The following is a 25,764-nucleotide window of genomic DNA, read 5'->3' on the forward strand; positions in this document are numbered from 1 at the left end:
ATGACCCCCACACCCACCCTCGCTTGCCTGTGGCCTGTAGCCCTCCCAAGCCTCTATATGGATCCATTACAGGCAGAAGCCACCACTCCTGATGGCACCTGCCTGCAGCATTTGGCTGACATCTCGCATCTCTCAGCAGGCGGGATTTCTATCCCTGGGGTCCTGAATCCCAGTGACAGGCATTTCATCTGGTCAGGCTTCCCCCTCACATGTGCCACAGGTTTCCCACTGGCTCTCCGACGGCATGCTGAACCCACATTAATTACATGAAATTCCACCCACTGTTCTTAGGAAGATGTGAACATAGGTACAGGAGTGAGAATAACATAGAAGTCCTTTGAATAGAATGCTAATCAAGTTGCCTTTATTGTGAAAGCATATGTTGGATGGGCTGACTGTTCTTTTCTGTTTTTCACTTTATGCAGCCATGTTCTGGTGGAAATAGACAATTTGAAACTGAAAGAGATTTTCATAAAATGGATGACACTAATTCTTTAACAAGGTGTAATTTTCCACAAGAGGATATATGATGTGGGGATTTTTATAGTTGCACAGAAAAACAGGGGAAGAACATTTGACCTATCATTTCACTGACACATTGATGCCATATTTAGCACTGTTTGTACTCGATATCCTAATCAGAGCAGCTAAACCCCAACATTCCTATCAAGACAAAATGATTTTCTATTAGTTGCTGCTTTACTTATTTATTTCCAACTGACTGACAGCTTCTAAGGTACATAGAGAACTTGGCATTTCATTTATGCTTGAATGGAACAACTGTATTGTACCTGCTGGAGATGTGAACCTGCCAATTACAAAGGGACCAGATTGTTTGATGCCTTTGGAAAAAAGTTGTTGGTCCCTTGGAATGTTGCTGGCAATTACTAGAGTAAAGCTGTCAATGAGATGGCAATAGGGGCTGCAAAAAGTTGACCAAGGACTTCTGAACTCGGAAGGGAAAATCAGTCAGGGTTTTGAATACTGATTACTATTCACTGACTGCTGCTCGAAGCTCCATATCATCGGGTATCTGGTGATGACACCATTGAGCTTTCCGGTAATGTGTCCCACAGTCCAATAGCCTGTATCTATATTGTCTAGGCTTAAACACGAAGAATGACCACAAGATATCAAAGGGTACTTGATGCCCATGGAGTTACACCCCAGCATGAGTCACACCCTGAAGAGAAGAGATTTGGGGGGTGGGGGAGGGGATGAGGTTGTTGCAGTCAGAATTGCAATATTCAACAAATTTGCATTAGTTGATTGCTGCCTTGCAATGTCACAAAGTGATATGAAAACCAACCTCTATAACAAGCGGCTGACACGCAAGAAAACACCAACCTTATTAACATCATGAGGGACACAGGCACTAGTTTCTTTGAGTCTGGAGATCGAGCTATGACACAAACCTCCAACCACAGCCATTAGTGTATTAAAGTTCTGCAACTGCTGGAGTTTCTGTGGAGAAGGTAAGATGACAATGCATTCTAAATCAAACGAGTAGAATAGTACAACAATGAATGATTCAGATCTACAGTACTGCAACCCATCATTAACACCTCCACCTGGATTCAAAACAGTAATTGTTGAAATATGTAATTTCCTATGTGTGTGGTCCTAAAGAAAAATTCCCTTACAAGTTATAATTATGATCAAATGGCAAATTAATATTTTATCTTTTGTTGAAATCTTTGTTTGGACAGCATTTTTCATAGTTTTACATTTTGTACTTGGTTCTCAAAGTTACATGAGTTTCTGACTCAGTATGGTCTGCCACTGTATTCCTGTGAATAGATAACATTGAATAGTACTGTTGTTGTAAGTGTAACCTTGGATCATTATAGTACCTCACAATACTTCATGATATAGCCAAAACATGGATTAAACAAATTTTAATTGATTTATTTGTCTCAGTCTGTCATTTATGATACACAAAGGTGGAGAACAAGTAAAACAAACTAGATGTATTATTTTCTTTACCTCAGGGACTACTGGGTTAACAGTGTGATAGTAAATGTGACCAAACAACACTAAGTATTATTTGGTCAAATGAGCTCGTGCCAGCCATACCTGAGCCACACAAATAAACTTGGTGAAGACTTCAGCCCGTAGCTGTGGTGTAGGTCTACTGAGAACCATAAGCTGGACCCACTGTGAGATACCATTACACAAAGCAACAGAGCGTTCCATCGTGGGATTGTCTTTTACACAACCAATCAACACATAATTTTGATAATCTGAAAACTGGACAAAGCAAAGTCCGGTTATATTCTAGTTGTTATAAATTCATACCTAGTTGTCTCAATCTACCTTAAATAGCAAAATTGAAGTGCACAATTGTTGAAATCACAATTACAGCAAATTATTTGACAATTTCCCATATGTGACAGAAATATTTGTACAGTTCAATAGCAGTAAGAAATTCCACCAATTAAACTTATTGAGCACATGAACAATCAGCTGTGAGAAAATAAAAATGTCCATTTTTGGCTGTGGTTATCCGTAGAATCCCTACAGTGCAGAGGACGTTATTCGGCCCATCACGTCTGCACTGACCCTCCCAAAGAGCATCCCACTCCCCAGCCCTATCACCACAATCCCACCTAACCTGCACATCCTTGGACATTAAGGAGCAATTTAGCATGGGCAATCCATCTCATCCGCACATCCTTGGACTGTGGGAGGATACCGGAGCACCCGGAGGAAACCCATGTAGACAAGGGGAGAATGTGCAAACTCCACACAGAATGGCACCCAAGGCCAGAATCGAACTCAGGTCCCTGGCACTATGAGGCAACAGTGCTAACCACTGTGCCACCATGCCACACTATGTTTTCTGTTAGAGGAAAACCGTCACCAGCAATGTACCATGAACCATCTCCTAACGTGATGCTGAAAGTACAGATGATGTTCAGTAAATCGCAGCATTTCCATGTTACTGTGGACAGACCATTATACTTTAATGCTGGGTGTCAGTTTGTGATGCAGTGGGAACTTTTGTTCTTCTGTATCAGAATCCAGAGGCTTGTAAATCCAACTTTAGAGCATATAATATAGCTGGTTCCTCAGAGCAGCACTAAGGGACTATCTTTCAAATGAGATGGGTAAGCATGAAAAAGCCCAGGATCCTGCTCAAAGAAGAGGTGGAGAGTTCCCCAGAGCCCTCGCCAACATTTATCTCTTAGCAAAAGAGATCAGTCATTAATTCCTTTGATTTTGCAGATCTTGCTGTCCACAGGTTGACTGCCATGTTTCCTACATTACAAAATTAACTCGAAAAATTATTTAACTGGCTCTCATAGCTTTGCGTTGACCTGAAGTCATGAAAGGCAAGTTCTTTCTAATAAGGATGCACCCATAAGCGTTAGTGGTGCAGTGAAGAAGGAACATTAAAAATGGTATGGAAACAGGGTCAATGGCAGATGGACTCAGATTCAACTGTGGAATGCCCAGTACATGATGGTTTCAAATCTGATCCTCAGATCTCAGCATAAACAGGTTCTTCTGTAGTTCAGGAAGTGTGCTGGAGGAATGTTCAATGTTGGCTTCACAAAGGGAATTAAATAATCAGGTGTATAGAGAAGAAAATTGGCCTATGGGGAAAAGGCAGAGGAGTGAGACTAACTGAGATGTTCTTGTAGAGGGCCTACAGGGACACAACGGACCAAATGGCCTCTTCCTGACCCGCAACCATTTTATGATTTTATACTATACTATAACCTTCAGCAAAAATGTAGTAATACTTCAAGTTGTATTTTCTGGAGATAATGTGAAAAATATTTTTAATTGCTGCAAAATTACCCAAAATGTTTTGGACAGATATACTGTTTCCACAGAAGGATAAAGATGTCACCTGGCTAACAAACTACTAGACATTATGATGGGATTTTGGAGGTGCCAATATGAATCAATCCTTGAAATTCAAAGTGAAACTGAAAGAGATTCACTCCAAGTTTGATTGATGGAATATGACTGCACTGTAAATGGAGTGCGTGGATCATTGTCTTCACTTCTGCGCTGGTGTTGTCAGCTTTGTCAGAATTTAATGATGTCCCACACACCATCAATCACTGCAGTATCACTGCAGTATCTATCACAATTTTCTACTTTGTAATTTATCTGTAAGTGTGTGAGGTTTAAATGAGTAACCTGATGAAGGGTTTGTCTCTTTCAGTGTAGTAAAAGTAAGACATAATTTTAAAGCAGAGATCTTAGTACTTTCCCTCCAATACCTTAATTTTGTTGACAGCACACTTACTGAAATCCTGCGGAAGGACTTGAACTCGAGGTAGGTTAGGTGTTCGGCCAGCTCTCCTGGCTCCAAGTGATCAAATAGGAGGGAAACTTTACGTTTTTTGCTACAGTTTGGTTTGATCCGTTGAGTGATTTTCCGTGACCAGTCACGCGTATTTCTGCCAGATAAGCAAAAAGAGGTCTAGATACTGCTTCCAAAAGTGTTCATCATACTAGGCAAGATGAGGCATGTGATGGAATGCCCCAAGACCTGTTTTGTACTTCTGAGAATCTGCTGCCATGTTTGCACCATGGTAATTAAATATTCTCTTCTCCTCTCCCCTTATCTTAGATGGATATCTCATTCTGTTCCATTGAAATATCAACATTTGTATCTATATATATCTCGAACCACATTCCCATACTTTATATTCCACCTCCAAGTTTACTGTTGCCAGCCTGTAGATCTCACGCCAGCTTCAAACCGGCAATTATTCTCAGAATTGACTAATTCCACTTTTAATCAATTCCAATGCAGGAAAAGTCCTTCCCTTGTTTCTGGCTCTTTCCTTATGCGTAATGATGCCAAATGATATTGCTACTCCCATTCCTTCAGTAAAGCACTCTGCTGAGTGCTGTAGGACTGTAATTTTAGAACCTAATGTGGAATAGCAAGTATCATACAAGACTAGAATCCTAGTCCAAATTCAACAATCATATAAATATTTTGTTGGTGATCTTGAGGCTGATTTAATTTTAAGAAGGCAGTTTGGAAATTGGAACTGAATGGTTCAAATGAAGAATAGACAATGGGGATCCCCACGAGTGTGTTAGACAGAACATGGGAAGAGAGTTTGAAACCACAGAATGGATAACGTAGCTTCAGCACATTCATAACATTAAATGAAAAATTACCTGGTATCTGGGGCGAAATTCTCCATTATCGGCGGAAAGTCCGCCGATCGGCGCAAAAAACGGCGCAAATCCCACTTGCGTCACGTCATAAAAATGGGCCGATAGTCTGCGGCCCGAAATGGGCTAGCAGCGACGTAACGGGATCCGCGCTTGCGCAGTGGTTCACGCCGTGCAGCGTCATACGCGCTGCACGGCGTGACGGCTCATAAGGCCGCGCAGCTCCCCCCCACCCGACCGGAACAGCCGACCGCAACACCCGACTTGATGGCTGGCCGTCGCTCAGCCCCGAGGTTCGAGTCACGCGATGTGGAGGCGCTCCTGGACGCGGTGGAGCAGAGGAGGGACGTCCTGTATCCCGGGCACGGCCGCAGAGTTGCCCCACGCCACAGCCGGCGTCTGTGGAGGGAGGTGGCAGAGGCCGTCACCGCTGTGGCCCTAACACCACGGACAGGCACCCAGTGCCACAAGAAGGTGAACGACCTCGTCAGAGCAGGCAGGGTGAGCCTCCCCCATATCCCCCCCTCCCCATATCCCCCCCTCCCCATATCCCCCCTCCCCCATATCCCCCCTCCCCCATATCCCCCCCCCATATCCCCCTCCCCCATATCCCCCATATCCCCCCTCCCCCATATCCCCCCTCCCCCATATCCCCCCCTCCCCCATATCCCCCATATCCCCCCCTCCCCCATATCCCCCCTCCCCCATATCCCCCCTCCCCCATATCCCCCCTCCCCCATATCCCCCATATCCCCTCTCCCCATATCCCCCATACCCCCCTCCCCCATATCTCCCATATCCCCCCCTCCCCATATCCCCCCTCTCCCATATCCCCCCTCCCCCATATCCCCCATATCCCCCCTCCCCCATATCCCACCCTCCCCCATATCCCACCCTCCCCCATATCCCCCTCCCCATATCCCCCATATCCCCCCTCCCCATATCCCCCCCTCCCCCATATCCCCCCTCCCCCATATCCCCCCTCCCCCATATCCCCCCTCCCCCATATCCCCCATATCCCCCCCTCCCCCATATCCCCAAGGGAATCCAGCCCTAACCTTAACCTCTGCAATGCATGCGCAACCGATGGCGTGCATTCATATACCTGCCTAACACTGTTGCCTTTTACCCCTGCCACCCCCCCCCCCCACAGGAGAAGCGCGCACACAACAATAGGGAGCATGTGAGGACTGGAGGAGGGCCCGCTGATGAGAGGCCACTGACCGTACACGAGGAAAGGGCCCTGGAACTGGCTGGCGGACCTGAGGACCGGGAGGTTGCTGATGCAGAGGTCGGGGCCCCACGAGCAAGTGAGCCACCAACAGCCCGTCCCCATATACCCCCTCCCCTATATCCCCCTCCCCCGTATCACCTGATCACTGCCTGATGTCTAACCATGCATGCTTCATTGTGTATCGCAGGACCAAACGTCCAGGCACCCATCCCTGCAGATGCACACCGCCCGCAGGATGCCCCTCGGAGACCACGGGAGACGGAGAGACCCGCACCCTCCAGCATGCGACGCCCGCAGGATGCCCCTCGGAGACCACGGGAGACGGAGAGACCCGGACCCTCCAGCATGCGACGCCCGCAGGATGCCCCTCGCACACCACGGGAGACGGAGAGACCTGGAGCAACAGGGAGACGACACCCCCGTCACGTGCGGGAGCGACCACCCAGCGATGAGGGGGGCAGCCACAGGCCCCCGTCACATCCGAGCCAGGACACCACTACCCAGGACACCACTATCCAGGACACCCCTACCCGGGACACCACTACCCAGGACACCCCTACCCGGGACAGCACTACCCAGGACACCCCTACCCGGGACACCACTACCCAGGACACCCCTACCCGGGACAGCACTACCCGGGACAGCACTACCCGGGACAGCACTACCCGGGACAGCACTACCCAGGACACCCCTACCCGGGAAGACGAAATACCGGACAGTGACTCAGAGTGGATGGGTGGAGACGAACCCCCACCCCAAAGTGCCATGGACTCAGAGTGGGACGAAGAGCACGACACAACGCCACTGCTGTCACCAACACCCTCCACCATCGCAGAAACACTCACCACGGTTGGGCACTTTAGTGATGAGGTGTCTGGTACACTCACTGGTGCGCACAACACAGCCGTCCTGGTACAGCAGGTGGAGGTAGGAGCAGCAGAGGGACCGGGCGGTCGGAGGGCAGCTCAGGCCAAGCGAACATCTGCCGCCCAGATGGATCCCGGGTTCCTGCAGTTACCACACCCACACATAGATCCGATGCAACCACCGACACGGAGACGAGCGAATAGGGTGACGGGTGGCTTGCGGCGGCTGCGGTCGCAGGTGGAGGAGTCCACCCGCGTCCAGGAGCTGGGAGTGGTCTCGGTCATGCGTGCCACCCAGGCTGACACCGCACGGGTGGCGTCCGCAGTGGAGGCAATGGGTGCGACAGTGTCAGACATGGGGAACGGTTTGCGAGGCCTGGGGCCTTCCGTGCAGGCGGCGTCTGTGGCCCAGGAAATGGCTGCCCTCTCACAGGAGGCCATGAGCCAGTGCCAGCGCCAGATGGCAGAGGCGCTCAACGCCATAGCCCAGTCTCAGCAGGCCATGGCCCAGTCTCAGCAGGCCATGGCCCAGTCTCAGCAGGCCATAGCCCAGTCTCTGCAGGCCATGGCCCAGTCTCTGCAGGCCATGGCCCAGTCTCAGCAGGCCATCGCTGAGGGCATCGGCGCCAGTGGCCATGTGCGAGCTGGCGTCGCACTGTCGCAGACAGGGTTCGACAACCCCCTGGGCTCCATGGCTGCAAACCTGCAGACCCCTGTCGATACCAGCACGGGCCTCCAGGACTGGCAGCGCCAGATGTCGGGGGCGCGTCGGATGGCCAGTCCGTTCGCATCCCCCACCCATGTAGAGGCCTGGGGGCCATCGGGCACCCCGAGGGAGGAGGAGGTGGTGTGGTCCGTCCCGGCTCCCTCTGTAGTGGAGGTCCCGGTACACCGCGACACCTCGGACTCCCCCCCTTCCGTCCCAGGTGCATCGGGTGGGCAACGGGCAGGACAGGCTGGCAGCTCGCCATCCCAGTCGCCCGGGCCGCAACCTGGCCCATCTAGGCCAGGACGCCCCAGGAAACGGCCGCCAAAGGGATCCAGTGTCAGAGGGCAGGAATCACAGGAGTCCACCTCCAGTTCTGCTGTACCGTCTGGGGAACCACGTAGACGTAGTCAAAGGGCCCGTAAGGCCAAACAATTAGACACTGAGTAAGTTGGCACGGGTGCAGGGCACAGATGAGTTTTAGGGGCTAGGGCACGTGCATGAACTCCTTTGGTTATTAAAGTCAATGTTACACCTACCGAAGCTGCCTTTGTGCTCTGTCCAAAGTGTGCGGGCGTGTCATGTACGTTGAGCGCAAGTGTGTGTGTGACGGGTGGTCTTACCTCAGCCCCAGGTGAGTCTGCCCCCTTCCCCCTGGGCCGCCATCAACATCCCCCGGGCAGAGGACGGGACCGTGCGCTGCAGTGTCACAGCCACATGCAGGGATGGTCCGGGTGGATGGTGGTACTGTGGCCATGGGTCAGACATAGTCCAACGATGTAGAGCCAGGAGCTCATCGCAGGGCGGGTTGTCATCATCCTCCATGGCCTGCGATAGACACGCGTCCACCCGCAACTGGGTGAGCCCGGCCCGTTGTGCCGCCGGTGGATCGGCAATGGGGGGGGGGGTGGTGTGCATGCGGGTGGGGTGTGTGGGGTTGGGGAGGGGGGTGAGGGTGCTGGGTGGGTGGATGGGTGGGGGGTGTGGGTGGTCGGCTGTTGTCATGGTGTGCGGTCTGTGGCCATACTACCCGATTCCCACGCCCATCTAGTCAGTGAAGCGGGCGTCTATCAGTCTGTCCCGTGCCCGCTGGGCCAGCCGGTAACGGTGGACAGCCACCCGCCTGTGTCTACCCCGTCTGCCCTGACCATTGCCCCCATCCCCCTCATCTGGGGAGGACTGGGCCTCTTCCTGCTGCTCCTCCACTCCGCCCTCCTCTGCCTGCGGCACATCGCCCCTCTGCTGGGCTATGTTGTGCAGGACGCAGCACACCACAATGATGCGGCCGACCCTATCTGACCGATACTGGAGGGCACCCCCAGAGAGGTCCAGGCACCTGAAACGCATCTTCAGCACGCCAAAGCACCTCTCGATCACTCCCCTTGTTGCTACATGGGCATCATTGTAGCGGTTCTCCGCCTCATTGCATGGCCTCCGTATAGGCGTCATCAGCCACCATCGCAATGGGCAGCCCCTGTCGCCCAGCAACCAGCCCCTCAGCCGGGGATGGCGTCCCTCGTACATGCCGGGGATGGATGACCGCGACAACACGAATGAGTCGTGTACACTGCCTGGGTGACGGGCGCAGACGTGCAGGATCATCATGCGGTGGTCGCAGACCACCTGTACGTTCATTGAATAGGTCCCCTTCCTATTAGTGAACACGGCCCTGTTCTCTGCAGGTGGCCGCCCGGCGACGTGCATCCCATCGATCGCGCCCTGGACCATGGGGAACCCGGCCACGGCAGAGAAGCCCACGGCCCGGGCATCTTGGCTGGCCCGGTCCACGGGGAAGCGGATGTAGCGGTGCGCCATGGCATAAAGGGCATCTGTCACTGCCCGGATGCACCGATGCACCGATGTCTGCGATATGCCGGACAGGTCCCCACTCGGTGCCTGGAATGACCCCGTTGCATAAAAGTTCAGGGCCACCGTAACCTTGACGGACACGGGGAGAGGGTGTCCCCCGCCAGTGCCACGCGGTGACAGGTGTGCCAGCAGGTGGCAGATGTGTGCCACGGTTTCCCGGCTCATCCGGAGTCTCCTCCTGCATTCCCGGTCCGTGAGGTCCTGGTATGACTGCCGGGGCCGGTACACACGGGGCGCCCTCGGGTGCCTCCGTTGCCGTGGGGCCGCGACGTCCTCCTCCCCCTCCTCGTCCTGTCGGTCAGGTGTCCCTCCAGCCTGGGCGGCTGCCGCCTGCCCCTCTGCGGCAGCCTGCGCCGCCTCTCTGGCACGCTCCTCCTCCTCCTCCTCCTCATCCAGGGCAACATAGACATGAGCGGCTGCCACCACGGCGGCCAACATCGCTGGATGGTCTGAAAACATGACGGCCTGGTGGGGGGGAGGGGAACGACGACATGTCATCATTGCCCATATCCCCTCCTCCCACCAGCCAGGTGGCATGGACCGCATGGGTCCAACTGTTGGAGGCTGGCACCTGGCCAGGTGGACCAACTCATTTGCCCTCCCATCACCCACCCCGGCACGGACCCCCTCCCCAACCCCCAACCTCCACCCCGGCACGGACCCCCCCCAACCTCCACCCCGGCACGGACCCCCTTCCCAACCTCCACCCCAGCACGGACCCCCCCCCCCCCAACCTCCACCCCGGCACGGACCCCCCCCCCAAACCCCAACCTCCACCCCAGCACGGACCCCCTCCCCAACCCCCAACCTCCACCCCAGCACGGACCCCCCCCCAACCCCCAACCTCCACCCCGGCACGGACCCCCCCCAACCCCCAACCTCCACCCCGGCACGGACCCCCCCAGCCCCCAACCTCCACCCCGGCACGGACCCCCAACCCCCAACCTCCACCCCGACACGGACCCCCCCCAATCCCCAACCTCCACCCCGGCACGGACCCCCCACCCAACCCCCAACCTCCACCCCAGCACGGACCCCCCCCAACCCCCAACCTCCACCCCGGCACGGACCCCCCCCCCCAACCTCCACCCCGGCACGGACCCCCCCCAACCCCCAACCTCCACCCCGGCACGGACCCCCCCCCCAACCCCCAACCTCCACCCCGGCACGGACCCCCCCCCAACCCCCAACCTCCACCCCGGCACGGACCCCCAACCTCCACCCCGGCACGGACCCCCCCCAACCCCCAACCTCCACCCCGGCACGGACCCCCCCCCCCAACCCCCAACCTCCACCCCAGCACGGATCCCCTCCCCAACCCCCAACCTCCACCCCAGCACGGACCCCCCCCCAACCCCCAACCTCCACCCCGGCACGGACCCCCTCCCCAACCTCCACCCCAGCACGGACCCCCTCCCCAACCTCCACCCCAGCACGGACCCCCCCTAACCCCCAACCTCCACCCCAGCACGGACCCCCCCCCCCCAACCTCCACCCCAGCACAGACCCCCCCCAACCTCCACCCCGGCACGGACCCCCTCCCCAACCCCCAACCTCCACCCCGGCACGGACCCCCTCCCGGCACTCCCCCGGAGCCCAGCCTACTCTAACCACGCCCCCCCCCCCTCGCCGCACACACACACAAGCCGAGACACACCTCTCCTCACGCAATCAGTCTGCGGCCACGCCATTTCCTGCCCAGAGCCAACCCCCCAGGCCGTCACTCACCTCCTCGCTGGTCGGCGTGAGCCTGGAGCACCGGGTCACGCCGATGAAAAGGAGGTTTGATTGACGTCGACGTGAACGGTCATCACGTCGACGGGACTTCGGCCCATCCGGAAGGGAGAATATCGGCAGGCCGAAAATCGGCTGCCTTGCGCAGACCCGTGACATTCTCCGCGCCAGCGGCGCCATTAACGCCCCGCCGACTTTTCTCCCTTCGGAGATTTCGGCGGGGTGGGGGCGGGATTCACGGCGGCCAACGGCCATTCTCCGACCCGGCGGGGGGTCGGAGAATGACGCCCCAGTTATTTGTACGACAGACATTTGGAATTTCTGTTCTCTAAACTTGGATTTTGGAGCAGAACTTGAACAAACTGTATTTCATTTTATTGTCTTTCACATACTGAACAGACATTAAAAAATATATATGAATTGGGTATTGTGTGATACCGATTGAGCACAGTATCATTTTTCTTCTGGAATCTGAGCTGCAATACAGTTACAATGGTATGATGAGCGTTGGTTTTCTCTTATAGCTCGAGGGTCCTCTGTGAAATAGGTTTGGACAATCGTAACCAGCTCTCAAATGGGCCCTGGCACAAAACTGCTTAGAAATTAGCAATTTTAAAGAAGCCTGTCTGATACTAAGAATACGGAGAAAAACATCCCCACTGAGGCAAAGGATAGTTTAAATTTAAGGTGCCTTGTTAGGGCAAATTGATTGACTTCCCTTCACAACCATGAATCTTTTACCTAAATGTCAGGGGTGTTTGATTTTTTAAAAATGGAATAATTGTTGCTACCACGTCACTCTATCCTGACCCTTCCAACAATTACTTGTTCTAAAATTAGCATTTCTTTAATCCACTTTTCTTCAAAACACAATAAAAATGACTTTCCAACTGTCAGCACTTCTCATCACTGATGTGGAAAGTCATGAATTCTTTAATAAAGAACAGGACTACTGTACTGTTGAGTCATCTGTCATTGCATGCATCACATTATTTGCCGGACGTACTATATTAAATAAGCAACCAAATAGCTTACATATCATTAAATATGTGATCATGCAGCACTGAGGGCATGCAGCACTGTCGGAGAGGGTAATCTTTCAGGTGAGTTATTAAATCAAGGCGGTGTTCTCTATCGGGCGGACATTAAAGATTCAAACAAAGGCACAGGAGTTTTTGTCATTTATAGCATTACTGTTTTGGGGATCTTGCCGTGTGTAAGCTGAATGCCAAGATTCCCTGCCTTATCACAGTGACTACTCTTCAAATATCTCATTGGTTTTGAAGTATTTGGGGATATCCTGAGATCACACAAGTTGCTTCATAAATGCAGCTTATTTTATCAAACATTAAGGGCAATGCACTTGATCAAGTTCATTTTCAGACATCCTGAGCGGGATTCTCCGACCCTCCGTGCCGGAATTGCGCTCGGCGTGGGGGCGGAGAATAGCCGTTCACGCAGGAAATCCGGCAAGATGGCGCTTCCGCGATTCTCCGCGGACCCGCCAGTTGCGCACGCAGTCAATGCGGCGCCAGTCGGGACCATTAAAAGCAGCCCCCGCGGCGATTCTCCAAGCTCGATGGGCCGAGTGCCCGCTGAGTCCCGTAGGCGTGGTTTACATGTGGTCCCACCCGGTGGGACCTCGGCGTTCTGGCTGCGGGGGCCGTCCTGGTGGGGGGCGGGGGGATATGGCTCCGGGGGGACTTCCACGGTGGCCAGGCCCGCGATCGGGGCTACTGATTGGCGGCCGCGCTCATTCCGGGGGGGGGGCCCATGTTCCTCCGTGCCGGGCACCTGTGGGGCTCCGCCATGTTGCACGGGGGGCCGGCGCGGAGACAGCCGTTGCGCGCATTCGCGGACCCGCGCCAGCCGTGCAGGGCCACCTTTCGCCGCCGGAGTAGCGCGCAGCTCTCCGCCGCCGTGCTAGCGCCCTGAACATTGCTGGGCCAGGAGGCTGGTGACGGCGGCGTACACCACTCCGGTGTTTACGCCGGCGTCAACACTCGGCCTGGATTTCGGAGAATCCCAGCCAACTACTTCCTGCAGTAACCTGTCTGGTGCTGCCACTCCAAGGCTAGAATTCATAGGTTAGCTGAGAAATATTGGCCAAAATTTTCCCACCTTATCCACGGTTTAGATTTTCAATGCCGCTGACAGTGAATAACGTTTTGGCTGGAACGCCAAATTTTCCAAACTCACTCGCAACAGGTCCCATCACGTATGAGACCAGAGAAATTGTGTTGCAATTTTCTTCCAATTTTCTCCCTTACACTTCATATCTATTTCTGAACACATACTCTTAAAACACATGTAATAGTTCTGGTGCTACTTTAACAGTTTTGCAAATGGAATTGTTTTGTATAGGAATGGGATGGAAATGTTTTTCTCACATTTGAGAGGTGTCGATGAATCGGGAATGAGACTCTTCGCCTATCTTTCGGACCAATTCCTGAAAATGTTCCATTGTTTCTGAAAGACCTTTATCCATTTTGAACATGATCCAGAACTCTTTTATCCAATACCTGCAATAGGAATCAATTAACTTTCAATGAAGCAGAAACATCAATGCCTTTATTTTGTTAAATTATATTGACTCATATATCAATGTTAAGAGTAACATTCCCTGATTTGATCCATTGAAACAGTTCTCAATAAAATCCATAACATTACTGGTAACAGGAAAAAACTCTACAGCTATGGGTGCGATCCAATAGCCACGCTGTGCCCGAAACGCAGCTTGGCGTGGCGCAGCATGGCCGATGAAAGCCGGGAGACTCCGCTCCAGGGATGTAACCAGCTTGCCAAGCCTTGTGAGATCTAACGAGATCTCACGAGACATTGCAATGTAAATCCCACCCATAGGGCCGCACGATGGTGCAGTGGGTAGCACTTCTACCTTGCGGCACCAAGGTCTCAGGTTCGATCACGACTCTGGGTCACTGTCCATGTGGGGTTAGCACATTCTCTCTGTGTTTGCGTGGGTTTCGTCCCCACAACCAAAAGATGTGCAGGGTAGGTGGATTGGCCACATTAAACTGTCCCTTAATTGGAAAAAATTAATTGGGCACTCTAAATTTATTTTTTTAAAAGATGTAAATCCCACCCTTGTGGGCAGGATTTCTTTTTAGCAAATCTGCATATTAGAGCGAGACAGCTAGTCTCACTTTAATGTGCAGATTCCTGAGTTACCTGAGGCTTGAGATCTATCTCCTCTGCCTTGGAGACCTTGGGAAAGTGCTGTTCAGCACTGTTCTCCACAAATGGGGACCAGATGGAACAGCACTTTTGTGGGGGTCTCCCAGGGGATTGGAGGCCTTGAAGGTGGTACTCTGGCAATGCTAGTGTCACCTGGGCACACTGACAACCTGGCAGTGCCACCTGGGTGCCTGTCTGGCAGTGCCAGGTTGCAAGCTGCCATTTTTGTTGGTGGTAATTGAGCTGGGGTGCTCTGTGTGGGTGGGTTAGGGACTCTCCCATGGAACCTGGGGGTTGGTCAGGTGCCTTGGTGATCCGGATGGCATTTAAAAATGGCATCCTGGTCTCTTGCTATACTGAGGAGTTCCGGCGAGGAGCTCCTTGGTGTAAACGGGGCTGCGTGTGGCCGTGGCCGCGCGTTCACCTGAGGCCCCGTATTTAACCCGAGTGGTGTTTTATAGCTATGTGTTTCTTGGTGCTGCAAACACCGTGGCTAAACGTGCTCGCTATAGGACTTTGTTCCAATTTACTTGAACAGCGGCCAACGTCACTATGAGTCCAGTTTTATTTCCTTTTTTTTTTACCCAATTATTTTTTTCCAATAAAGGGGCAATTTAATGTGGCCAATCCACCTAACCTGCACATCTTTGGCTTGTGGGGGCGAAACCAACCTAGCAGACACGGGGAGAATGTGCAAACTCCACATAGACAGTGATCCGGGGCCGAGATCAAACCCCGGTCCTCAGCGTCGTAGGCAGCAGTGCTAACCACTGTGCCACCTTGCTGTCCTGAGTCCAGTTATATTTCCAATAATTATCTCAGAATATTACCTACATAGTATGATACAGACCTGACAGAAAGGGCTAACATTGCTCTCATCTGTTACTTGACATCACACTGAACTGGAGTTATACTATGCTGTGTGAAACTACTCCTGAATGTACTGTCATACCTCTTTTTGCATGTAGTGTGGTTGGGAGTCAGGTAGTAAGCTGATCTTTGGCATTATGACACATCTCTAGCAGAAAATTGCTACCTGACCCTCACTATTAAGGCTGTGCCTCCCTTCTCCAGACTGCAGGAAGTTAAAATCCTACTTTGAATTACAATTACTTAATTAGACCATTGATCCTTCAGGCAGTCTCAGATGTTATATGGTATAGCACTTCTCGCTGTGCTTGGAACAAGCATAAGAGCAGTTCAAAGTCTGACTTGATCAGTCTGACCTAGTTTAGATCTACTTACAGTTTGAAAGAAACTCCCATCTGCTGACTATTGCATGTATTTAACATGACAGCAAAGATGGTTATTTAGAAAGATAGACTGAAGATAGGACTGTACTTTCCCATTTTTCAATAACTCTTCAATTCTATTGGCCTCACTTTCTGGTGAATAATTTGCTTTGTTTTGATTTTTAGTTAATGCTGATGAATACATTTGATTATCTGTAACACGTATAACATTAAGTGCCCCTTGCAATCTTAAATAACTAATGTAAACAAACAAAACACCAAGCAGTGCTTTGTCTCCTTCTACCCTATCACAGTCAAGGTTACTGGAGCAGTCGCAACATAACCTGCAAACACAGGTGGAATTATTGGTGTAGACAATATTAACGCCCAATGACTGGGAATTATAGTCATATTTAAAATGAATCCTTGCCGCTTGTCTGTATAAAATATATGTGTAAAACAAAATAATGCAATTATTTGCATCTTCAAAGAGCTAGCAGAAACACGATGGGGTGAATAGCCTCCCTCTTCGCTGTAAGTTCTAGAATTCTATGGCTTCATGTGGACTTAACATTTGCAACTTTCCTCATATGTAGCAGTTTATCTGGATGAGCAGAGAGATCTCGGTGTCCATGTACATAGATCCCTGAAAGTTGCCACCTAGGTTGAGAGGGTTGTTAAGAAGGCGTACGGTGTGTTAGCTTTTATTGGTAGAGGGATTGAGTTTCGGAGCCATGAGATCATGTTTCAGCTATACAACACTCTGGTGCGGCCGCATTTGGAGTATTGCATGCAATTCTGGTCGCCGCATTATAGGAAGGATGTGGAAGCATTGGAAAGGGTGCAGAGGAGATTTACCAGAATGTTGCCTGGTATGGAGGGAAGATCTTATGAGGAAAGGCTGAGGGACTTGAGGCTGTTTTCGTTAGAGAGAAGAATGTTAAGAGGTGACTTAATTGAGGCATTCAAGATGATCAGAGGATTGGATAGGGTGGACAGTGAGAGCTTTTTTCCTCGGATGGTGATGTCTAGCACGAGGGGACATAACTTTAAATTGAGGGGAGATAGATATAAGACAGATGTCTTTACTCAGAGAGTAGTAAGGGCGTGGAATGCTCTGCCTGCAACAGTAGTGGACTCGCCAACACTAAGGGCATTCAAATGGTCATTGGATAGACATATGGCGATAAGGGAATAGTGTAGATGGGCTTTAGAGTGGTTTCACAGGTCGGCGCAACATCGAGGGCCGAAGGGCCTGTACTGCACTGTAATGTTCTATGTTCTATGTAAGGACAGCTGGAAATTGATCAGCTAAGTTTATAGTTCCAATTGACTGATCTGTCAATTGGGTACTCATTTTTCAGATGGTGGGATCCTAACCCACATCCCTGCCAGCACCAACAGGCTTACTGCCATTTTATTCTCTAACCAGCATTGATTGGCAGCAGGCGGGATTGTCATCCATCACGGGGAAGTCCCGCTTTCGAGAGCTGCTAGCCCATCTGGTGTGCCTGGAGAGTGCGGCACTGGCCGGAAGGGAAACTACAGCGACAAGCCTGGGCCTAAGTGTCGAGATATAGAGGTCAAGCCAGTGGTAAGGATCCTGGTGAGGTGAGGGTAGGGGATAGCCGGGGCGGGGGGGGGGGTGCAAGTGGGGCAATTGGGGTCCCGGGGATAGGCCAACATGGCGAGGGAGGTCCGGAGGTCTCTGGACCTTCACAGGAGGATGTGCACCATTAGAAGATGGTGCCTCCTCCTTTCTCACCCGAGATCTAGCTTCTTCAATTTTTCTCTCCCCCTCCCCCCACACCAACAGCACCCCACACCCCTCACCCCAACTGTCATCCGCCTGCCAGCCTTAGAATTGAGGCCGGATAGATAAAGACCCTAAAGTGACCATTAAGTAACCACTTAAGAGCCTTAACTGAGGCCAGGGCGGGCTTCCACCACCCCCATACCCTGTGCCCCCTCCCCCACCATAACATTGTTTCCAGGCTGGGGCAGGTGGGATTCCCCCCACCTCAAAACCCACCTGGGGGTGGGGGGTGGGGAGGTGGGGGGGCGGGGGGGGGGTTGTAAAGTTCAAGACTTGATTCATTAGAATTCCATTGGACCATATCAATAGAAACATACAAAGAGAGCAAAGTTGAAAAGCAGAACTAAAAAGGTAGTAATCTCTGGATTACTACCTGAGCCACGAGCTGATTGGCACAGGGTCGATAAGATTAAGGAGATAAATGCGTGGCTCAAAGATTGGTGTGGGAGAAATGGGTTTGAATTCATTGGACATTTCCGGACTGATTTCTGCCCTGCCAGCTGGCGGAAGTGCCCCGCCAGCTGGCGCGGAAATGACATTGCCGGGCGGTGCATGCGCGGGAGCGTTAGCGGCCGCTCATGGCACCCCGCGCATGCGCAGTGGAGGGAGTCTCTTCCGCCTCCGCCATGGTGGAGACCGTGGCGAAGGCGGAAGGAAAAGAGTGCCCCCACGGCACAGGCCCGCCCGCGGATCGCGGGCCAGGCCACCATGGGGGCACCCCCCGGGCCAGATCGCCCCGCGCCCCCCCAGGACCCCAGAGCCCGCCCGCGCCGCCTTGTCCTGCCGGTAAGAGAGGTGGTTTAATCCACGCCGGCCAGACAGGCATCCTAGCAGCAGGACTTCGGCCCATCCGGGCCGGAGAATCATAGGGGGGGCCCCGCCAACAGGCACAGTGCGATTCCTGCCCCCGCCTAATATCCGGTGCCGGAGAATTTGGCAACCGGCAGGGGCGGGATTCACGCCAGCCCCCGGCGATTCTCCGCCCCGGCGGGGGGGGTCGGAGAATCTCGACCCAGGTCTGGGAATTGAATATCCAAGGGTACGCAGTATTTCAGAAAGAGAGAGTGAAAGGAAAAGGAGGTGGCGTCGCCCTGCTGGTGAGGAAAGGGATCAGTGCTGTAATGAGAATTACATAAGCACTGGAGACCATGGTGTGGAATCGGTCTGGATAGAATTAACAAATAACAAAGGGAAGAATTCCTTGGTAGGAGTAATCTATAGGTCACAAAACAGTAGTTCTATAGTGGAGCGCAGTATAAACCAGGAAATACTGGGGCTTGCGAGAAAGATATTGCAATAATAATGGGTGATTTTAATATGCACATAGACTGGAGGAATCAAATTGGCAAGGGTAGCCTGGAGGCAGAGTTCATTGAATGCATTAGAGATTGTTTCCTGGAACAGTATGTGGGGAACCAGCCGGGAGGAGGCTACTCTCGATTAGGTATTCTGTAATGAGGAGGGATTAATTAATGACCTCATAGTTAAGGATCCACTAGGGAGTAGTGACCATTGTAAGGTAGAATTCAAGATTCAGTTTGGGGGCGAGAAAGTGGAGGCCCACACAAGTGTTCTGGAATTAAACAAAGGAAATTACATCGACTTGAGGACAGATTTGGTTCAACTAGACTGGGCATGAAGGCTAAAAGGGTGGCAGCTGATGAACAGTGGCAGTTGTTTAAGGAGATATTCAATTCCTCACAACTAATTTTTGTCCCAGTGAGGATGACAGACTGTAAGAGGGGCAAAAGAAAAACAATGGCTAAACAAGGAGGACGAGGACATTATAAAGACAAAAACTAAGGTATACCATACTGCAAAGGCCAGTGGCAGGCTGGAAGATTGGGAAACTTTCAAACATAAAGAAAGGGACACTAAAACATTAATCAAAAGAGCTAAGGTAAATTATGAATAAAAACTAGCGCAGAATATAAAAAAGGATAGCAAAAGCTTCGACAGGTACATAAAAAAGAATCGCTAAAGTGAATGTTGGTCCCTGGAAGATGAAACTGGTGAGTTAATAGTGGGGAACACGGAAATGGCAAATATTCTAAATCAATACGTTGCCTCAGTTTTCACAGTGGAAGACACGAGTACCATTCCTACAGGAACGGACAATTCAGGGGTAATAGAAAGTGTGGAACTTGGAACAATCAGCATCAACAAGGAAACAGTACTCAACAAACACTTGGGATTGAGGGCAGACAAGTCCCCAGGGCCTGATGGCCTACATCCTAGGGTGTTAAAAGAAGTGGCAGCAGAGATAGTGGGTCCATTGGTTATAATATTCCAAAATTCCCTGGACATGGGAAAGGTTCCAGTGGACTGGAAAAATGCTCACATAATGCCCTTACTCAAAAAAGAGGGGTGGCAGAATGTGGGAAATTACAGACCAGTTTGTTTAACATCTGTTGTTGGAAAATTGTTGGAATCAATTATCAAGGACGTAATATCAGGACATTTGGAAAGCCAAAGCACTATCCATCAGAATCAGCCTGGTTTTCTGAAGGGCTAATCATGTTTAACTAATTTGCTCGAGTTCTTCGAAGATGTAACAAGCAAAGTGGATCATGGGGACCCTGTAGATGAAGTATATCTGGACTTCCGGAAGGCGTTTTACAAGGTGCGACACAGAAGGTTAATACACAAGGTTAGATCACATGGGATTAGGGGTAATTTCTTAACTTGGAAGAAGACTGGCTGACGGACAGGAGACATAGAGTCGGGATAAATAGGTATTTTTCTGGACGGAAATATGTAAATAGTGGGGTGCCACAGGGTTTGGTCCAGGGATAGAAGGTTCTATAGTCACATTCGCAGATGACACTAAAATAAGTGGGACAGTAAGCTGCAATGAGGAATTTAGAATTTTACAAATGGATATAGATAGGTTAGGAGAGTGGGCCAAAATGTGGCAGATGGAGTTTAACGTGGATAAGTGTGAAGTCGAACAAATGGAAAATCAACTTATTATCTAAATGGGGAGAGACTTCAGGGTGCTCCAATGCAGAGGGATATGGGTGTCCTCGTGCATGAGTCACAGAAAACAAGCTGCAGGTACAGCGGGTAATAAGGAAAGTAAATGGAATGTTGGCATTTATAGAAAAAGGAATTGAGTATAAAGGTAAGGAAGTGTTGTTACAACTATGCAAGGCATTGGTAAGACCGCATCGAGAGTATTGTGCACAGTTTTGGTCCCGTTATTTGAGGAAAGATGTTGTGGCATTGGAGGCAGTTCAGAGGAGGTTCACTAGATTGATTCCAGAGATGAGGAGTTTGTCATATGAGGAAAGATTGAACAGTTTAGGCCTATACTCTCCAGAGTTTAGAAGAATAAAGGAAGATCAAATCGAGGTATAAAAGATGCTAAAATGTGGATAAAGTAGACGTGGAGCAGATGCTTCCTCTTGTTGGGCATTCTAAAATTTGAGGAGAAACTACTTCTCCCAAAGGGTTGTGAATCTGTGGAATTCGCTACCCCAGAATGTGGGAAATGCAAGAACAGTGAGTAATTTTAAGGAGGAGTTAAACAGATGTTTAATTGGTAAAAGACAAATTTTAATTAATTGACGCAATGTCAGTTAGAGGGGTGCTGTGCTCTGACTGTGAGATGTGGCAGGTCCGGGAGGCTTCCAGCGTCCTGGATGGCTTCATCTGCAGAAAGTGCACCCAACTGCAGCTCCTCACAGACCGCATGGTTCGGTTGGAGCAGCAATTGGATGCACTTAGGAGCATGCAGGTGGCGGAAAGCGTCATAGATCGCAGTTATGTAAGTGTGGTCACACCCAAGGTGCAGGCAGAGAAATGGGTGACCACCAGAAAGGGCAGGCAGTCAGTGCAGGAATCCCCTGTGGTTGTCCCCCTCTCGAACAGGTATACCCCTTTGGATACTGTCGGGGGGGATAGCCTATCAGGGGAAAACAGCAGCAGCCAGAGCAGTGGCACCACGGCTGGCTCTGATGTTCAGAAGGGAGGGTCAAAGCGCAGAAGAGTAATAGTTATAGGGGACTCTATAGTCAGGGGAACAGATAGGCGCTTCTGTGGACGTGAAAGAGACTCCAGGATGGTATGTTGCCTCCCTGGTGCCAGGGTCCAGGATGTCTCCGAACGGGTAGAGGGAATCCTGAAGGGGGAGGGCAAACAGGTAGAGGTCGTTGTACATATTGGTACTAACGACATAGGCAGGAAGAGGCATGAGGTCCTGCAGCAGGAGTTCAGGGAGCTAGGCAGAAAGTTAAAAGACAGGACCTCGAGGGTTGTAATCTCGGGATTACTCCCTGTGCCACGTGCCAGTGAGGCTAGAAATAGGAAGATAGAGCAGACAAACACGTGGCTAAACAGCTGGTGTAGGAGGGAGGGTTTCGGTTATCTGGACCACTGGGAGCTCTTCCGGGGCAGGTGTGACCTGTATAAGATGGACGGGTTGCATCTAAACCGGAGAGGCATAAATATCCTGGCCGCGAGATTTGCTAGTGTCACACGGGAGGGTTTAAACTAGTATGGCAGGGGGGTGGGCACGGGAGCAATAGGTCAGAAGGTGAGAGCGTTGAGGGAGAACTAGGGAATATGGACAGTGTGGCTCTGAGGCAGAGCAGACGGGGAGAAGTTGCTGAACACAGCGGGTCTGGTGGCCTGAAGTGCATATGTTTTAATGCAAGGAGCATTACGGGTAAGGCAGATGAACTTAGAGCTTGGATTAGTACTTGGAACTATGATGTTGTTGCCATTACAGAGACCTGGTTGAGGGAAGGGCAGGATTGGCAGCTAAACGTTCCAGGATTTAGATGTTTCAGGCGGGATAGAGGGGGATGTAAAAGGGGAGGCGGAGTTGCGCTACTTGTTCAGGAGAGTATCACAGCTATACAGCGAGAGGACACCTCAGAGGGCAGTGAGGCTATATGGGTAGAGATCAGGAATAAGAAGGGTGCAGTCACAATGTTGGGGGTATACTACAGGCCTCCCAACAGCCAGCGGGAGATAGAGGAGCAGATAGGTAGACAGATTTTGGAAAAGAGTAAAAACAACAGGGTTGTGGTGATGGGAGACTTCAACTTCCCCAATATTGACTGGGACTCACTTAGTGCCAGGGGCTTAGACGGGGCAGAGTTTGTAAGGAGCATCCAGGAGGGCTTCTTAAAACAATATGTAAACAGTCCAACTAGGGAAGAGGCGGTACTGGACCTGGTATTGGGGAATGAGCCCGGCCAGGTGGTAGATGTTTCAGTAGGGGAGCATTTCGGTAACAGTGACCACAATTCAGTAAGTTTTAAAGTACTGGTGGACAAGGATAAGAGTGGTCCGAGGATGAATGTGCTAAATTGGGGGAAGGCTAATTATAACAATATTAGGCGGGAACTGAAGAACATAGATTGGGGGCGGATGTTTGAGGGCAAATCAACATCTGACATGTGGGAGGCTTTCAAGTGTCAGTTGATAGGAATACAGGACAGGCATGTTCCTGTGAGGAAGAAAGATAAATACGGCAATTTTCGGGAACCTTGGATGACGAATGATATTGTAGGCCTCGTCAAAAAGAAAAAGGAGGCATTTGTCAGGGCTAAAAGGCTGGGAACAGACGAAGCCTGTGTGGCATATAAGGAAAGTAGGAAGGAACTTAAGCAGGGAGTCAGGAGGGCTAGAAGGGGTCATGAAAAGTCATTGGCAAATAGGGTTAAGGAAAATCCCAAGGCTTTTTACACTTACATAAAAAGCAAGAGGGTAGCCAGGGAAAGGGTTGGCCCACTGAAGGATAGGCAAGGGAATCTATGTGTGGAGCCAGAGGAAATGGGCGAGGTACTAAATGAATACTTTGCATCAGTATTCACCAAAGAGAAGGAATTGGTAGATGTTGAGTCTGGAGAAGGGGGTGTAGATAGCCTGGGTCACATTGTGATCCAAAAAGATGAGGTGTTGGGTGTCTTAAAAAATATTAAGGTAGATAAGTCCCCAGGGCCGGATGGGATCTACCCCAGAATACTGAAGGAGGCTGGAGAGGAAATTGCTGAGGCCTTGACAGAAATCTTTGGATCCTCGCTGTCTTCAGGGGATGTCCCGGAGGACTGGAGAATAGCCAATGTTGTTCCTCTGTTTAAGAAGGGTGGCAGGGATAATCCCGGGAACTACAGGCCGGTGAGCCTTACTTCAGTGGTAGGGAAATTACTGGAGAGAATTCTTCGAGACAGGATCTACTCCCATTTGGAAGCAAATGGACGTATTAGTGAGAGGCAGCACGGTTTTGTGAAGGGGAGGTCGTGTCTCACTAACTTGATCGAGTTTTTCGAGGAGGTCACTAAGATGATTGATGCAGGTAGGGCAGTAGATGTTGTCTATATGGACTTCAGTAAGGCCTTTGACAAGGTCCCTCATGGTAGACTAGTACAAAAGGTGAAGTCACACGGGATCAGGGGTGAACTGGCAAGGTGGATACAGAACTGGCTAGGCCATAGAAGGCAGAGGGTAGCAATGGAGGGATGCTTTTCTAATTGGAGGGCTGTGACCAGTGGTGTTCCACAGGGATCAGTGCTGGGACCTTTGCTCTTTGTAGTATATATAAATGATTTGGAGGAAAATGTAACTGGTCTGATTAGTAAGTTTGCAGACGACACAAAGGTTGGTGGAATTGCGGATAGCGATGAGGACTGTCTGAGGATACAGCAGGATTTAGATTGTCTGGAGACTTGGGCGGAGAGATGGCAGATGGAGTTTAACCTGGACAAATGTGAGGTAATGCATTTTGGAAGGGCTAATGCAGGTAGGGAATATACAGTGAATGGTAGAACCCTCAAGAGTATTGAAAGTCAAAGAGATCTAGGAGTACAGGTCCACAGATCACTGAAAGGGGCTACACAGGTGGAGAAGGTAGTCAAGAAGGCATACGGCATGCTTGCCTTCATTGGCCGGGGCATTGAGTATAAGAATTGGCAAGTCATGTTGCAGCTGTATAGAACCTTAGTTAGGCCACACTTGGAGTATAGTGTTCAATTCTGGTCGCCACACTACCAGAAGGATGTGGAGGCTTTAGAGAGGGTGCAGAAGAGATTTACCAGAATGTTGCCTGGTATGGAGGGCATAAGCTATGAGGAGCGATTGAATAAACTCGGTTTGTTCTCACTGGAACGAAGGAGGTTGAGGGGCGACCTGATAGAGGTATACAAAATTATGAGGGGCATAGACAGAGTGGATAGTCAGAGGCTTTTCCCCAGGGTAGAGGGGTCAATTACTAGGGGGCATAGGTTTAAGGTGAGAGTGGCAAAGTTTAGAGTAGATGTACGAGGCAAGTTTTTTACGCAGAGGGTAGTGGGTGCCTGGAACTCACTACCGGAGGAGGTAGTGGAGGCAGGGACGATAGGGACATTTAAGGGGCATCTTGACAAATATATGAATAGGATGGGAATAGAAGGATACGGACCCAGGAAGTGTAGAAGATTGTAGTTTAGTCGGGCAGTATGGTCGGCACGGGCTTGGAGGGCCGAAGGGCCTGTTCCTGTGCTGTACATTTCTTTGTTCTTTGTTTGTTCTTTGAGTTGAAGGGTGATGGAGAATGGGCAGGACAGTGGGTTGAGGAAACGATGGGATCAGCCATGAAAGCATTGAGGGTGTTTAGGCCCGGGAGGCTAAATTGCCTACTCCTGCTCCTAGATCATGGACGTCATTCTCCGACCCCCCGCCGGGTCGGAGAATGGCCGTTGGCCACCGTGAATCCCGCCCCCGCCGAAGTCTCCGCTCCCGAAGATTGGGCGGGGGCGGGATTCGGGCCGCACCGGTTGGCGGGACCCCCCGCTGGATTCTCCGGCCCGGATGGGCCGAAGTCCCGCCCAGGAATTGCCGGTCCCGCCGATGTAAATCGAACCTGGTATTTACCGGCGGAACCAGGCGGCGTGGGTGGGCTCCGGGGTCCTGGGGGGGGGCGCGGGGCAATCTGACCCCAGGGGGTGCCCCCACGGTGGCCTGGCCCGCGATCG

General features: G+C 51.2%; 1 protein-coding gene across 2 annotated transcripts in view; it reads right to left on the reverse strand.

The window, feature by feature from the left end:
• The window catches only part of LOC140396318 (RAS guanyl-releasing protein 1-like), a 172,584-nt gene that overhangs the window by 48,586 nt on the left and 98,234 nt on the right, over positions 1 to 25,764 (reverse strand). For both annotated transcript variants that reach the window (XM_072484813.1, XM_072484803.1), the window contains 4 exons: positions 13,951 to 14,082; positions 4,265 to 4,418; positions 2,077 to 2,250; positions 1,348 to 1,464 (listed from right to left, as the gene is read on the reverse strand). In XM_072484813.1, the coding sequence (XP_072340914.1) occupies positions 1,348 to 1,464; positions 2,077 to 2,250; positions 4,265 to 4,418; positions 13,951 to 14,082 (577 nt within the window). The remainder of the gene's footprint in view (positions 1 to 1,347; positions 1,465 to 2,076; positions 2,251 to 4,264; positions 4,419 to 13,950; positions 14,083 to 25,764) is intronic.

This window comes from Scyliorhinus torazame, chromosome 2, assembly GCF_047496885.1.
Source record: "Scyliorhinus torazame isolate Kashiwa2021f chromosome 2, sScyTor2.1, whole genome shotgun sequence".
Taxonomy (NCBI): domain Eukaryota; kingdom Metazoa; phylum Chordata; class Chondrichthyes; order Carcharhiniformes; family Scyliorhinidae; genus Scyliorhinus; species Scyliorhinus torazame.